We start from the raw sequence: 17,701 nt of genomic DNA on the forward strand, positions 1-17,701 counted from the left end.
CCAAAGATAGGCCAATGGCTTTCAAACCGATATACTTACTAGAGGTAGAAATCCGTCGTTGAGTCTCTTGCAGTCGCGGCCTATGAGTAGCCGTGGTGCCTTTCATGCCGTACAGACTCGACGAACTGGGTATCGGACTTAGAGTCAGCACACGGTCCCTTTAAAACAAGAGTAAGGTTAAAACATCAAATAGATTGAAAGAAAACAATTTTTTAACCGGATTAAAGCTATTTGTATCATTATAAACTTATAATTATTTTACATAATTTTAAATTTAAAATTTTCCGACCTTTCGCGGTGTATTCCTATGGACTACTACTACTACTGTACGGCTACTGTTTGAGACTCTGTCATCTGTATTACGGCCTACGTGGCTTTTTGTTTTTCTGCGAGTATATTCACATTTATGTTTGTCGTGTAATTGAATTCCGAGAATACTCCTTTCTACTGGCACGAACGTATTTTGGCTTTTTCTACATATGATAAAGTAGGAATGTCCAACCCCCTTGGTACCTCGATGTGAGAACTAGTAAAATAACATTTCTTAACCATATCCTATCCTACTGAATCGTGACTTTTGTAATTCTTGTAGTTCTTTTAATTTTTCCTTAATTCATGAAGCCGTGAGATTAGGTTTGTAATTATTTTTTTGTATCATTTGTATGTTTTTTTCTTGCACTTTACCCATATTTCCTTTTTTAGTTTTTTCCTTATTATGGTTGCCTGGAAGAGAAGGCCGCATTTTTAAGTATGATGTTATTAGTTTTTCTATAAATGTAACGAAGCGTACGAAGTTTCGAAGGTAACAAAAAAATATAACCAATTTTTTTTTAATTTTGATTTGATTTTGGATTGATTTTGGACAGTACAACAGATACAATTGCTAAGCCATCTAAAATACTGGATAATTCCCAATGTCGCTCAGTCAATGTCAGGATTCCATGATATTGATGGATTGAGTACTCCAATCATCGATTTTGGTAACCTTTAGACTTGTAAGATATTGAAATTTTTAATTTTAGTTTCCTGGAAATTGGACGAATCTTCGAAAATAACTCTAATATCGAATACGTATCTTCTAAAAGAATACACTCCATTTGCTGACCATGTGTAAACGAAAGACAACTGTCTACTGCCTGTTTGTGGGCTAATTCCAGTCACAATATCTGCATGGTATTTATAGGATTTTATTACAAATCATTCATCAAAAAAAGGTTGCTATACCTCGTTGTTACATCCAAATACGGGATACATTTTTTTTAAAACCTTCGAATTCAAGAGTTTTACCGTCGCTATAGCTAAATTGTCTTACCAAGGCCGTTAATATAAATAAAATCCACTGTATTAGTCAGATAAGACCGGCAACGTACATACGAGTCCTCTGACAATGTGAGTGCCTATGGGCGGTGGTATCATTTAACATCCTGCCCGTTTTCCCCTTGTTATATAAAAAACACCTTAATCGTAATGGACAAATATACTGGTATTGGTAAAGCATTTCTCTTTTTTAACATATCGTCTTTTGTTTTTTGAAGAGAAACTTGTTTTTGGCGTTGGAAAAAAATTACCGTCACATTTTTCGGTTACGCGCCATCTTTTTCTTGTTCCTAACACGGTTGATTCGAAGAGATTCGAAGGCATTAATAAATAAAAATATATAATAACGATTAATGAAATTTTGTAATAATCTTAGTAGTAATAAGGTAAAATTAAATAATTGTGTCATTTGTATTCATGTCTTTGATAATAAAAGCCGTTCGTTAACCTATTTTAACCAACTTCTGTAAACTTGCATATAGTAGATCATTTTTTTAAAAATAAGGTCATCAAGAAGTTTCACTTCTTACGTGTGTAAATTAGTACACGCACGCATTTTTTAAAAAATTAATATATATATTTATATAATACTTACGGAATAGCATATTTGCCCAAAAACGAGTCACAACTGCTGACACCGCTCGTGCTGCTCTCGCTCGTATTCCGAACTCTTCCTTCATGTTCCAGCGAGTTCATTCTCCCCAACAGTCTATTCTCCATATGCATCCTCCCACTGCGTTCGTACGTTGAACAATCCCTCAAAATATCCACCGTACGGGACTCCGTCAGGGACCTCTCGTGGGAACAGCCCTGGGTGGGAAGAGTTTGAGATTTCCTCTTATCCGATTCGTACCCCATTTTGTGATCGACCACATCACGTTCGTCTATGGAGGCGCCCAATGTCCGATTCAGTCTGGTTTCAGAATAACTCTCTGCTGTACTTTGGTCGGAATGCTCGCTTAGGTCGATGTCGAAGTTTCGTTGGGGTGACGTCACGAAGAAGCCTTTTTCACTCCGCTGGAGGTAATTCTCGTCTGCGATTACGGGGAATTGGTCGTGACGCGTATGACGCACGCAGAGCCATCCTGTAAATTCAAATAAATCCTAAAGTCGACGCAACTTTCTCTTAATTATAGGCACTTGGGTCGTAAATTTATCTTTTGTTAAGTACAAAGAACCCTATTATAGAAAGTACCTAGTATTTAGTATACAGTTATGTTCTCAACTCAATTTTGATTAAGATTTGAGTAAGAGTTGTTATTTTAGTATAAATATAAGATTTTTTTTTAAGACACTTATTACTCGACTTACATTCCATTACGCAATACGCACAATGGACATTTTTTTCTAACGTGGTTTACAAGAAATTAAATAATGACATCAACGCTCTAACTGTGATTCTCAACGTGCTCTTGTTTTTAAAAGAATTGACAATCGACAAAAAAGTTACGCACACTACACCTCCCCATAAGACCTATAAGTGCGAGCGAGACAGACAGATAAATATCATTTATAACCCAAAGCCTCACTTCATAATGCATCGACTATAAATGTGGAGTGTTTGTATTGAGATTTTTTAAGAAATTGTAATAAGAAATACGTTTCTAAGTGAAAAACACGAAAACACTACCAATTCGAGATTATTCCTTAAACTTTGAGGATAGTGCAGAGAAAAATGGCACGAAAAAACACCAGTTTTGATTCCGTAAAAGCGAACAGTCTATATATAATAGTTCTGAATGCTATGAATAAATATTAAAGTTAGTCACGATAATAGGTTTAAATATAACTTTTGGTTGTTATTCCTAGTAGTAAGCGTGGTAAATAGTTAAAACGCAGTGTCGTTTTAGCATCAATAAAAAAATCATCGGAAAACGGAACATTTTGTAATGTCTTTAAAATAACTTATTAAAAGTAACTTAAAGAACTCAAATGTAAATACTCTACCCAAATATTTACGAGAAAATCGCTGGACCAAATTTTCTTAGGAAAAAAAAGTTACCTAATTCCGAAAGTAGGTTTGCGCCATCATATGTACTGCCAATAAGTCCCAAAACATAAAAGGCGGTCGCACGCACAGAATAGACCGGGCAGTATTTCGCTAGTTGTACCACGTGTACGGGCACAGAATCTTCTAGAAGGTTATTAGTGAGGCCCATTAGAACTTGTAGGCCGTGGGATGTGATAGCAGCGTTGCCTACTGCCCATAAAGACGCTTTCAAATCCATCACTTCTTGCTCGTTTGAGCAGCTCTTGCGCTGTAAAGTCTGTGAAAAAGTTGAATGTAAATCAAAAATAATCTACATTCATTTACGGTTTTTGCCATTTTTGTGTAGCCCATAAATTATGCATGTCGGAGACAATGGCGTTGCTGTCAGATCCTTGTCATATGTCAAAGCTACGTATACGTTATCGTTATGTCAAAGTCAAATTAGTTAATTTATAGTAAACTATGTACTAGTATTAACAGTTTTGAATGACTTTGACTTTGACGTTGATAAATTACAATTTCTATAACATAATGACAGCGGCAGCTGACAGTTACGCCGTTTCTCTGACATGTATCAAATAATTAGAAAAATCAAACAACGCATGAATATTGGTTTCTAGTCTTAAAGTAATAATCGACGTCCATACTAATAAAAATGTATCATAAACTATACCTTATAATGCGAAGGTAATGCAGCAGCCAACAACGGCCGGGCGAAGGGTGGTGCTGCAACACAAGCGGAGGCAGAAGCGGGCGCTGCGAGCATAGCGAGAGCGGCAAGTATATGCGGTGGCGGACGAGCGGAACGACGAGTCCCGCGCGATCTGCGTATACCTTCGCTTAATGTTAACGCTTCGTGGACTTCAGCCTCCACTAAGCGTACATACCTAAAAACACAATAAATGTTTTGTCCTTATCACTTTGTAAAGAAATAAACGAGACAAAATATCTTCCCAGCTATGACATATTAAAACATTGAACTATCCAGTATCACATTCAGTTCTGGGACTCAGATTTCTATAATATATCTGATAATTACTTTTCTAATAGGGAAGTAGGAAGCTGGCGAGAAAAATATTTATATGATTTGCTCATGTGACAGTCTATTCAAAAATGATGGCGAAAATTATACGATGAGGAATATTAGGGAACACGCCTGCCTTCATGGTAGCGGCAATTAAAATTATAAAACAAAAAAGGTATACTATTACTACTTGCGTCGAAATCAATTGGCTTTGGTTGGTTTAGCTTGTCTTCCATACAATGATACACTCTACATAGCATTACCCTCTCAATAACGAAAACAATTGAAAGTACTCAATTGTTTTCAAAAAGGTATACTATTACTACTTGCGTCGAAATCAATTGGCTTTGGTTGGTTTAGCTTGTCTTCCAAACAATGATACACTCTACATAGCATTACCCTCTCAATAACGAAAACAATTGAAAGTACTCAATTGTTTTCGTTATTGAGAGGCTATTAAGTTGCTAAAATTAGTAAAAACTGCGCAGCTGTGTACGTTCTTTTGTCGCTTTATTATCCTAGGCCGCAATAAACTCGACTGTCGGCATCAAGCATACGAACTTTCTAAGAAATTCGTTGTTTTGTTGACAAATTGGGATTGCTTGCACGTGTAGTATGGTGTTCACCATGACTAATAAGTAGGAATCATGGATTATCTATACATTTTTCTTTTCTCTATTTAACGACAACTCTATAAAATGCAGTCCCTTCAGTGTCGTTATATAGAGTATACAATGTACTTAAATACTTGCCAGCTCCCAGCTATTAAGTGTTATTTGTATGTTAAAAGGAATCAATCTAAATTTTAGATACTACATTATTCGTGTATTTTCTTAAAAGGCCGGCAACGCACTCGCGAGCCCTCTGGCATGGAGAGTGTCCATGGGCGGCGGTATCACTTAACATTAGGTGAGCCTCCTGCCCGATTGCCCCCTGTTTTATAAAAAAAAACTTGATCTCGAACTTTGCCCACTACATAATGACGAAGATTTCTGCGACTTCATAATTCTAGAACATCTCACCTGTAATTATATGACTTATCCCAATAACTGAGATGTTTGTGTATGAACGCCACGGCGTGATCGTGAGGGGCGTGTCTCGCGGCGGCCATGTGCACGCCCAGCCAGAGCAAGTAGGCGTGGTCACCGCCGGGACCCGATTCCGCGCACCTGGCTTCCCCATCTCGATCCAATTGACAATTTTCACCCAATTTGTCTCTTAGTGACATTAATTTTTCTTGATAAATCTGTTGAAAATTACCTCGATATTACTCGATAAGACTGGTGGTAAATGTTTTTAAATACAAGGTATTTTTGATCTCTGATTTTACAGAATCTTTTTGTCTATGCCCTAGGACAGTATTTTCCCAGTGTTTATTTTTGTCCGTGTCCCATTTACCAAAGATAATTTTTATGTTACAGAATTGAATTGTTCACTTAAGAAATTACTGGGAAATTGGTAACGAAACACAGTAAGGAGATTTTCAAATCATAACAAAAACTGAAATTCAAGTTACAAATAATTTATATAAGTTTTCATATAGTTTCCCTTATCCCGCCGTGTCCCCACGTTGGGAAACTATCCTAGAAGGTTAAGACTGATGCGCAAATATAAACTAAATCAATCTTATTGTCAAATCTGTAACGCACCGGGATTTTTTATAACAGTGTAAACACAATTTGAAAGAAACTACTAATACGGCCTTCTAAAACCTGAATGACGAAACTAAAATTAGCACTGTAACCGTGGTTTCCAATTATTTATATGGACCAACGTAACCATGGTAACAAACACACGATCCACGTCTATTAAGGCAGTAAAAACATTCTTTAAATTCCTTTATAATAAAATATCGACATTCCCTATTATATATTTAGTAACTCAAAATTCTACTTACAGGAACTGTATAGGCCTCCTCCAATATAGCGAGGGCATTTTTAACGACGACCTTCGACTCGTCCTTAATCTGCCCAACCAACATCTGAAGCACCCACGTATCCATATCGACACCTTCGAACTCCTCATCACGCGAATACATATCTTGAAGCAAATTCTTTTTCAACTTCGTCTTCTTCCGTATCAGATCGCGGGACTTTCTCGAGGCACGTATGAGGACGTTTAAAAATTGAGTCGCGTACAACCTCGATGCTTGGTTATTGCACGTTAATGTTTTCGCCAGAATATCTCTCGGACTCGCATCTAGCGTATAATCTAGACTCGATATAACGAGTTTAACGTAACAACTGTGGTGTGTTTTCGTCGCTAAATCCAAGAGACTGAAACGAAATTTGCTAATATTAACCAGGCAACTAAAGTGGAAATGGGCGGGGTACATGGCAAGAGGAACAGATAAGTGGCGGAAGAAAGTACTAAACTGGTGCCCGAGGTACAATAAATGAAAAAGAGGAAGACAACTTAGAAGGTGTATACAGCGAATTAAGGAAATATCTGGTGTTACATGTCAGAGAGTGGCACAGTGCAGACAGGAATAGCGGGATTTGGATGAGGCCTTCGCCAAAAAAGAGCACTCAGATACATTAAAATAATGAGATGATAGATCTTAAATAAGGCTATTATTATTATTATAAAAGAGGAGAAAAGAGAAACAAAAGACTGTTGTAGGTAGACAAGATTTTTAAAATCTTTTCTATTTAAAAAGAAATACAATAAGTTATGTGACGATGGAACACAAATTGGTCACAATTTTTCACCGAAGCGAAGAAATAAACTATTAAATCAAAAATAAAATAAACCATAATAATTGATTTACAATAAGGTGATAGGTACTAAAATCAAATTTTCGTCGCAATTATAAAAAAACATCTACTTACTCAACAAAAATATCACGTAATATAGATTTTTATCCGCCCAAAAATATTTATTTGTCTACTTCTTAACAATTATTGTTATTTTATTTACATATTTACATTATATATATATTATTTGTTTCTACTGAATATTAGATTCTTATTTGTTGTTTTGCGACTGAAGCGCAAACTAGCTGCTGTGGTCTCTGGCAGAATGACCAGCGCTGTCGAACAATGCTGAACAACGCATAATGCTGAGCCAGGGCCAATTACAACCACAGCACACACGCATTACACAATTAAACCCTTTTCTATTATTCTTTCTTTAATTATTTTTATTTTTTTATTATTGTTATTTTATGTGTTTCTGTGTGTGTGTGTGTGTTTTGTTAGTAATAAATATTATTATATATTTCCAAAGGCTCCAGTTTTAGCAAGACACCGGTTTGAAATATGAATAAATTTAAGCAAAAGCTATAATAGAACTTACTTCTCATACAATTTGGACATCTTGAACACCCGTAAACCGGTATTGGAATGACATAACTGGCCGATGAACAGAAAGTACATTTGGCACATAGTGTTACACATATGTTGGGGACTGAAGAGGCACTCGTGCGCCTTCTTCCCTGTTTGTATAGCTTCTATCTGTTGACTCACATCGTTGAATAACTCTTCTAGGAACTTTTGGGAATCCATCTAAATCAATATATATTATAAAAATCCTGTACGAACAGGTGATCTTAAATCAATAAAATAGATGTAAATAATGACATACTGAGAAATTTAACTTATATATATACATATAAATAAGTTTTGTGAGTTCCTTCAACGAACAAATAAAAGGCCAATTCACTTTTAAAATATATAAAACCGCCCGTTGCCTAATAACTTATGTAATCAGCTTTTACAATAGATAGATAGAGGTTATTTGTAGTTTAGCGACGTAATACTTGAACGCTCCCTTAGGAACAATTACCAAATTAAAAAGAAATACACTTACATCATTATGCCTTAAAAGATGCCTTATCAATTGACAACCAGCTCGAGTGGCTGAATGTCCGTTACAGTTGGTTGACAGGTCTGTATGTGAGTATTTGTTGGACGACGGCTTCAAATAGTTAATGATACGACACGCCCATGCCTTGTGACCACTGTCGTTTAGATTAAGTATTATTGTGTCCGATTCCTGTAAAAATTAATAATAGATTAAAATAAATATATACCTATCAGTTGTACAACTGCCTTCAGGAACCAAACAGATAGTATTCCAAGTAGAATTTTTAACCTTTATTTAACGAATTCGTTGCCGACCTTTTAGGAATTGTTACGCTCTTTTATTTACCTAACTCAACTAATATTTTCAAATCCTGTGTAAACATTATCTTACGTTATACTTTTATAGGCATATTGCTTGCGAGTCCGTTGCCGACCTTTTAGCCTTTTAAGAATTGTTACGCTCTTTTCTTTACCTAACTCAACTAATATTTTCTAATCTTGTGTCAACTTCATCTAACGTCACACTCTTAAACGCAGATGGCTCGCGATCGCGTCGCCGACCTTATAGCCTTTTAAGAATTGTTACGCTCTTTTCTTTACCGAACTCAACTAATATTTTCTAAACCTGTGAAAAACTTCATCTAACGTCACACTCTTAAAGGCAGATGGCTCGCGATGACGTCAAAACTCTGGCAAAATATTATCTACATAATATATTTTTTTCTTGTTTATGGCTTTTATTTGTGGGCCCAACTGGGCACAAGGTACTTCGCCAGTGTCGTGTAGATGGAGAAGACACGAAGGAGATTGATCGGTAAAAATAATTATTAAGTTAATGACATAATCAATTAGTGTAAAATTAAAATGGCTACAATAGGAATGACTAATAATTATTAAGTTAATTACATAATCAATTAGTGTAAAATTAAAATAGCTACAATAAGAATGATTAACTGTCAACTCACCTTCAAAACCGTCCTTATAACTTCCCAATTCCACGTATTCCCATCCTTATTCTGCATAACAAGCGATGACCTAATCAAATTATCACTATCCCGTTCAAACAGGCTAAAGAACTTAGCCGATTTCGTCACTTTACTCACTGCGGCACTAGTCCGGGAACTAACACTTTTACTCTTCACTAACGCACTAACATTTCTGGACGCAACGTCCGGTCTAGATCCAACACTATGTCGCTTCGGTTCGCCTTCATCCGAGTCGTTTAGAAATTCCATACTATCTTTCTGGACATATCTCGGCTTCATACTGGCATTGTCCTTCTCTTTTCTGCTCTTGGAGACGTCTGTTTTTGGTCTATATGCCCCACTACAGTACTTGATGATGTGGTCTAGGAAGAGACTGTTGCTGGCAGGTCGAGCTTCCAGCATAGAATGCAGTCTTTGCAACGCTGCGACCGCTGCTAAACCTTGAGGTTTTCCAGCTGAAGCCTGCGATACTAATAAGGGTAGTGCAGGTGTTATGTTGCATATTTGAGGGGGTATCAAGATGTGGACTAAGTGTAGTAGTTGACCTAATAATACAGTCGCTCTGACCGAGATAAATGTGTCACTCGTTACGATGACTTCAGCTAATCCGTCCAAGAGACCAGCCTGAAAATATTAAAGTCATTTATAGGTTTTTTCGTCACACAAAAGCAGATTTTCAGAATAATAGTTAAAGATTCTATTTACACACAGAAAGGCACAAACTTTGTGTAATAAACCAGGAACCAAATTCTAACCAGGAATTGTATAAATACGGTGTATAATTAAGGAAGTAAGGAATATAATTAGTCAAAGTTTTGTAATTTTGTCACTCACTCATTGAATGACTGACCGATCATCAAATCTCTAAGGCAGATTTCAAAGGAGGTCCAACAAAAAAATCGATAATTTTATTACGAAAGAGAAGAAAGAGACCGTCCTGGGCCAGTCATAGTTCGACAGTAATCTTGATAATATCAAAGTTAAAAGTAGTAAAATTTTTCATTAGGAATAGATGTATATATAAGATGCTCTTTATTCCCAAAAACAAATATATAGTTACAAATTTTAAAAATATGTTCTCAGGCGTGTGCCTGACATACACACTCTCCCACTATCACACCCACATACACACACCCAAACATACACGCATACACCTTTATTTCTACTAACTCCTAACTAGTTGACTGCTTTGTTTTGTTCTGTTAAATTTTATAAATATAATATAATATAACATATATAATTTATGAAATTTCAGAGGGAAAAACCTCTACATACGTTTCCCTCACGGCATAAGAAACAGCTCCTACTATATTTACCTCGAGAAAGCACTGAAGCAAGAGGGCAAGATGAATTTCAATAATATCGGCACCAGTGGCGCCCAAGTGGGGGAGAATTGATACCCCTTCGGCCGCTACAAAGTCTTCGTTTAAACGCCACGAGTCCTGAAAAATACTTCTTATGTATAATCATTTGTATAAAAATTACAAAAGTAAAATTAATATATTTATCTAAAATCGAATTCATATAAGATATCAAAGCCTTTTTTGGTATGGTCACAGAAAAAAGGCCTACATTATAAATTTATTTAGAAATATCATAATACAAAATATTTTTTAAATCGAAACGCCAATTAGACGGTTTACAGACTTAACAATATGATAGAGAGAGATTGCGTGGGTGTGTATTTTGTGTGTGAAACTGGAGCCTGTGTGTTAAAATAGGCTTGATTAAGTGACATTAAATGTCTAAATAGTGTTATAAAGATATCTTTTTCAATGACCTAAAACAATCTCACTCCCGAAACGAAGAAATAAAAAAAAATATTTTAAATAAAATGTATCAATCCACATGCAGTTGGAAATATATGTATTATATTATACTATATGTATATATTTTAAATAAGAGACAGCACGAAAACATCAAGAGAAAGCCTAAAATTTAAATTTACAAATTTCAAATCCTTTTTTATATATTTTTTTATTTCACAAATAATGATAAAACTAAATATAAAGGAAGATACATATTCTAGTGCGTGTGTTAATTAAGCTTCACTCAATATGCTAGCTGTGGCCACTCAGGCAAGGCTTTTGACCACAGAACTGATTTTCAAAGGCTATTGAGGATATATATGTAGCAGCCAACTAGCTTAATTAGCCGTTCGTACGATACATCATACGAATGGCCTAAGCATTAGCCAGTATATTAAATGTTGTAACAAACGCTACGGCTGAATATCATTCAGGCCGTTAGTTAAACGGCTAGGCTGTTAATTGAACGGCTAATTAAGCTAGTTGGCTGCGACATATAGATAGGATCGTACAAAAATATATAAAGAAAATTTTATATTTGTGTCATGTTAATTTTTTCGACATTCTCGTACAAAATATGTAAGTAAATTAAATAGATAATATATAAGTGTTAATTATAAACTTAAAACAGTTATTCGTCCATTTTTATATTCACCTGAAAATCTGACGGATCCACAGCATCCAAGGCAACGGAAATCTCATCAGTCCACTCAGGCTGACGCAATCCCACTAACTCATACAGCAGATCTAGGATTGCTTTCTAGTAACATGAGATAAGAATGAGATATTTCCACTGGATTGAGAAGATGTAATGTTAATTTGTAGGAAGTCTCAAACTTCGTCAAACAAACTCAAATTTTCGTTCGTTTTGAAGCGAATTTGGCAGACGACAACAGACGAGAATGTAAAACAAAAGATTCTACGCTCCGTTCTGATTGGTCAACGGCATCTCTAGACGCAAGCAAGCGCGACGTGATGCGTCTGTCCGTTTGACCAATCAGCGCTACGTTTCGTCTTTCGTTTTACATACTCAACCCCTGGTAGTTTTATGGCATTTAGTAACTCATTATGTTGTTTAAATATTTTTTTCTCTACATATTCTTAATAGCGCAATGTTACCGGACGCTGTAAGTGATCGTGAATATTTCAATACAGTTCTGTTACAATCTATCTTGCATTTATTTTATAGAACAGAGGGAAAATGGGCAAGATGCTCGTCTGATGTTAAAAGAGCCCATGGACACTCTCAATGCCAGAAATGCCAGAAAGAAAAGATATTTCATTAACAAAATATTGACCCTTTGAATACTCACTCGGACCTCTAACCGTGGTAGATAGAGAGCAGCGACCAATGCCTTCAAGCCTCCAGCTGCTTGCGGATGACAAAAATGCAAGAGCCCCGGCCAACTTCGCAAAACGCATAGTAACGCTAGCCGACTGCATGTGAAACGCATTTCGCGTTCATCTCTGTAAAAAATATACATTTCAGGGTATGCTCGGATTATCAGGAAATGTTCCGACCGCTGATTTTTATTGTTGATTTGATTAATCATTGAGATTCCTTCTTTCTTCTTCCTTCTATTTTGATTCGATTTGTTTTGTTATTATTCAATTGTTTCATAGTTATTAACGAATAAAAGTGCGAATATTGTTACGACCAATCAGAGCAGAGAAAATGCCTTCTCGAGTTTGGACAGTGCGTTCAGGGAACGCAGGTCAGTGCTGATTGAGTATTCAGAGGAGCATTGTGCTGATGAGAGATTAGACAGAGTTGGGTCTAATAGCTTGTGGTTGGATCGTTATAATTAATAAAATTGTTATGTAGTGTTAGAAGGAATTAATCAAAATTTTAGATTATATGATAATTATTCGTATTTTGTTCTTGCACTTTACCACATGACGAAGTCAATTAACGAATTAAAATGGCAACATTATGAATACGCTGAATAATAATTGATGAGGCAATCTCACTGACCACACTGTATATCACTCGAAATGATAAGTAAACAATAAAAAAACATGTTTGTAGAGCCATCAGTCAGTCTGGAGTCGTTTTAAATTGAGATAAAACCTACCATTAGTTACGTGGATTGTTGATGTTACGTGATTATAGTTCGACATTCTTAATAAAATTAAAATAGTATATAATTTTTTAGTCAAATGAAATGTCGCGTAAACTATATTTATACGTTACGAATATTACGTTACGTTATTTTTATTTTAAGAAAGCTTAACTTAGGAAAACATTATTATTCACTTCATTTATCGAGAAAGGCAATACAGCAACGAAACTATTAATATGCACATGAATTAAACTGACAAAAAATCCCTTTATTAAAATATATTCCGGGTTAAAACGAACAGGTAAAATATTTGAAAGACTGGTATTATTTTACTTATACACAACGACTAAAGTAATTAATACGAACACAACATGGCATTATATAAGATATATCTCCTCTCCTTACTAAATGAAAGCTAAAAGAAAACTCACCTGCTAGTATCATTCCCAGCCGGTCTAAAATGGAAGTCACAGTATGGAGAATTAAGGCAAGTCAAATCGACTCTGGCATTATTTCTTGAATTTGGATCATTTATTATATGTAATAATACTCCACAGAGCGCTTCAGCCATTCGTGGAGTAGCACATTCGGCCAAATGCCTTGTTACTGCCGTCACACCACCACAGGATATAAATAGATCCGGATTCAATACACCTAAAAAAATCACGTTAAATATTATTCATTACTTTAAGTCTTATATTTACATTACAAATTTAAATTTAATGAATCTTTTTATCGAGACAACAAAAACTGGTCGTTCCGCACGTATGTTTGCGTGTGCGCACGCAACTGTAAGTATGCTTAACTCTTTATATATAATTTGGAATCGTAAACGATTAAATTTATTTTTATTTTTAAAATTAGTGGCAAGTTACAGTACCGATCTCAAACAATTTCAAAGACGAGAAATTCTCATTCGTTATAAAATTGTGTTTATCTGTAATCTTCTGTGTGTGACTTTACCTAAATGGCTGGATTGATTGAGATATTTCTTCTGTGTTCAAGTGGATTCGAAAATTGTTTAAAACTACAAATAGCTGATTTTTTTAATAAAGTTATTATATGGATTATAACAGTTAATTACTAAAAACAGAATTGTATAGCTGCTCCATTATTTATCAAAATAGATATATATTATTATTATTAATATAGATGTAATTGGAAAAGATTAGAGGATAGCAGGATGTTTACTGACAATTTTGTAAATAGCTTAATTGTATTTTATTTAAGTTTTATGTTATTTTTAGTTACAATTTGGCCATGCATGGCTGTAAATAAATAAATTAAAAAAAACAATTAACTCACATATTTCCGCAAGTGTAGCAATTGCGGGTCTTGACAACCTATCACCGGAACCATCACCCGCGCTGCCCGCGCGAGCAACAGAAGCAAGACACCGAAGTAGACCTTCGTCAATATGAGCCGCACGATAGCGCTTCATCGACTGATCAATTCCCCCAACCACTGCGATAACTCTTCGAACCACTCGCAGTGCTTGAGCGCGTTCCTCTTCATTGCGAAGCATTAGGTCCATAGATCTATAGAAATAGATAAATAAAAAATATGTTGTAAAGAGGTATCAATAATTCATTTAAATTTGATTATTATATTATTAAACTCTGATCAAGAATGTGATGCTATATATTTTGTAATATAAAATGTTATTAATAATGTCTGACATATTACTTACGTTACTTCATTAATTGTTACATTACGTGTATAGTATAATGTATAATGTTTGTTAATTTGAGGACCAAATATATGGTAATAGTAGTGCATTTATAAAATCCACTTAAATATTTTTTTGTTTATTCATTTAGCTATTTACAAGAATCTTGTCCCAACACTTAGGTTTAAATCAACAATGCATATCCAATAAAAAATTACACATGAAATAAAGATAGGCATATGATATTAATTAGGAAGAACAAGCTAAAATTTACAAAATGAATTAGGCACTACCAAATAGTAGAACTTTTTAGTTCACTCAACGGACAATGAGATAGGTCTGTTATGTGTATAAGTATGTAATTTGTTGACTAATGTAATACAGTGAATAATCTCTGCCTTTTTTAGAAGGTTAGTCCTAGCTGTGGCCACATGTGTTAGGAGATAAATGAAAAGAGAAATTTTCACATGATGTTATAAAAAGTTCCAAGCATTATATTATAGAGTCATTATATTAGAGACATATACATGCATTTGTTAAGTTAAAAATAATAAATCATAAAATAATTACCTTATAATGAGGTATGGCAGTTTCAGAGAGTTAAATGTTGCAACATCGCTGTCATTTTGAATCAGGTATCTAAGGACTCTTAAGGCTGTTGCCCTCATGAGCATGGACTCGTCCACTAAACTGACCCGAATACTAAAAATAAAATTAATTGTAACAAAAGTATATTCATGGTAATTTCATGTACTGTATTATACATTTAAGATGCTTCTATTAAGAGATGGATTCAAAAATTGAAGTAAAGCATATCTGCAATCAAATATTACAGTGTAAACTCTATATAACGACACTGAAGGGACTGTGCATTTTATCACGTTATAGAGAGTTGTTGTTAAATGGAGAGAAGAAAAACGTATAGATAATCCATGTCTCCTACTTATTAGTAACGGTCAACCACAGTCTACATCATACAAGCAATCCCAATTTGTAAAGAAAAGAACAAATTTCTTAGAAAGTGCATATGCATGATGGCGAAATTTATTGCGGGCTAGGATAATAAAGCGACAAAAGAATGTACACAGCTGTGCATTTTTTACTAACTAGCAACCTCCACAGTACTTTATTATTCAGTTGTCGTTATTGAGTGTGGGTGTAATGCTAAGCAGAATGTATCATTGTATGGAAGAAAAGCTAGATTCTTTCAATGCTTTAGGGAGTTCGTCGTTAAATAGAGGGATTACTTGGAGTCTACACTATATCTATACTTCTTTATTTAATTTGTCCTACTACATATAAATTACTTAAGTTTTTTATATAGTCTAGGGACTAACTAATATGGTGAAGCCTCAAAAATATCTGATAGAAATCACAAAATATCTGACAAAGTCTGGTAATCCCAGTAAATGACGACCAAAACCACTCAGCTATGGTTAATAACACGGCTGGTAGAGTAAGATATAAGCAAATTAATTTATAATTCCACAAAAAATGCTGAATTATTTCACTATACTTATTTTAGATTACCCACCCTTAATGTTTATATCTTTTAGAGACATCTAAATGTTTTATTAAATTTCATATATAACATTTTAGCCAAAACTTTACTTAAATTAAACTTTACACTGATATGTTTTTTTATCATCTGATGTTAAACAATATTTCTTTAACATATGGTAACACTGCAAGTTAAATCCCAGTAATAAGTCATTCAACTTTATAGTTTGTGTTGTACAGAATTTTTTTCAAAACCATATTCTTGGGTATATCCTATAACATGTGATGTTTAAAAAGCTAGTCAATAAAACAAATAACTTACCATGTCATTAACTCATCAGTTGTAAACCCTAAATTATTTCTATGTTCTTTGCATAAATGAACCAATGCAGTGAGATATGAGACTCGAATACTTTCAGAGCTACATTTTTGTGTAGTCCGCAAACCTGACCTAAATTCTGTAGGAACATTCTTGGTAGTAGGTGAAGGTTCATGGTGTTTTTTTAAATATAAACCTTGAATGATATCAATAATATTTTCTTCAGGTGTTTTATTTTTAGTGTCTAACCTAAATGAATCACCACCAGGTTTGCCTGAAAATTATTGATTAATGTTTACACTAAATAACAATAAAAAAAAATAACAGATAACTACTTAAAATAATTACACTTATCGACTTCGAAGATATAAAAATACGTTGTTATCAAATATTAAATTGGCGAATATTTACCTTTTCTTCGACTGAGTCTATTTTCAAACGTAGCCATCATAACATTTTCACGGCATATTTTCATAAACTCAGTTATTGTTGAATTACAGTTTAATATAGTGTAATGTAGTTGTAATTTTCTTAAAACATTTATTAAATACAGCACTACTTAATTAATAAAAACATAGTTTAATTTCAAAATACTAGTTAATTTATTTTTATAAGAACGTAGGTATCATGCGACGCATTGTAATCTGTCAGAGTCAGTTGTCAATATTCATTCAAAATTTTAACTTTTCGACGATCTGCGCTTTTGATATACAAGTCAAATGAAATAAATGAATATTTAGACGAAGCCTGTCACAAGACCATGAGATAGATATACATAAATTATTGAGTTGTGTTTAGCTAAAATTTAAATGTAGATTTTTTATCAATTATATACAATACTGATAGAATATATATATATAAATTAGTAAACTAAATATCTTTATAAATTATGTATTTATTTAGTTATAGTAAGAGAAAACCTTTAATGAATATAAGGTTTATATAATTAACAGTAAAATATTGTTTGGTTACATTTGATACATTGACAAATACATTAACAAAACAGATTGACAATGACATCAGCTGGCTGATAGTTTTAAGTAAGAAGTTTACAACATTCTCCCGCATTATTTTAAAACATAATATTTAAAAATTCTGGTGTTCTACGGACGTGGTCAAATCTACGAAGTGTTGGCTCCCGCTGTGGTGATGATGGTAACTCGATCTCTATGTCTCTGCTATTTTCAAATATCACTGGTCCGTCTCATTAGATCTCATA

At 34.2% G+C, this 17,701-nt stretch overlaps 1 protein-coding gene across 1 annotated transcript in view; it reads right to left on the minus strand.

Moving 5' to 3' along the window:
• The window catches only part of LOC123706740 (rapamycin-insensitive companion of mTOR), a 28,067-nt gene extending 11,000 nt beyond the window's left edge, over positions 1-17,067 (minus strand). The window contains exons 1-17 of the mRNA XM_045656122.1: positions 16,894-17,067; positions 16,486-16,756; positions 15,234-15,365; positions 14,300-14,532; positions 13,426-13,648; positions 12,245-12,398; positions 11,587-11,691; positions 10,440-10,565; positions 9,103-9,747; positions 8,142-8,327; positions 7,629-7,837; positions 6,229-6,607; positions 5,354-5,577; positions 3,981-4,194; positions 3,320-3,584; positions 1,913-2,402; positions 40-158 (exon numbers count right to left, since the gene is read on the minus strand). Coding sequence (XP_045512078.1) covers positions 40-158; positions 1,913-2,402; positions 3,320-3,584; positions 3,981-4,194; positions 5,354-5,577; positions 6,229-6,607; positions 7,629-7,837; positions 8,142-8,327; positions 9,103-9,747; positions 10,440-10,565; positions 11,587-11,691; positions 12,245-12,398; positions 13,426-13,648; positions 14,300-14,532; positions 15,234-15,365; positions 16,486-16,756; positions 16,894-16,957 — 4,039 coding nt within the window. The 5' untranslated portion in view covers positions 16,958-17,067. The remainder of the gene's footprint in view (positions 1-39; positions 159-1,912; positions 2,403-3,319; positions 3,585-3,980; positions 4,195-5,353; positions 5,578-6,228; positions 6,608-7,628; positions 7,838-8,141; positions 8,328-9,102; positions 9,748-10,439; positions 10,566-11,586; positions 11,692-12,244; positions 12,399-13,425; positions 13,649-14,299; positions 14,533-15,233; positions 15,366-16,485; positions 16,757-16,893) is intronic.
• Positions 17,068-17,701: the final 634 nt, after the last annotated feature.

The sequence above is a fragment of the Pieris brassicae genome, chromosome 3 (assembly GCF_905147105.1).
Source record: "Pieris brassicae chromosome 3, ilPieBrab1.1, whole genome shotgun sequence".
Taxonomy (NCBI): domain Eukaryota; kingdom Metazoa; phylum Arthropoda; class Insecta; order Lepidoptera; family Pieridae; genus Pieris; species Pieris brassicae.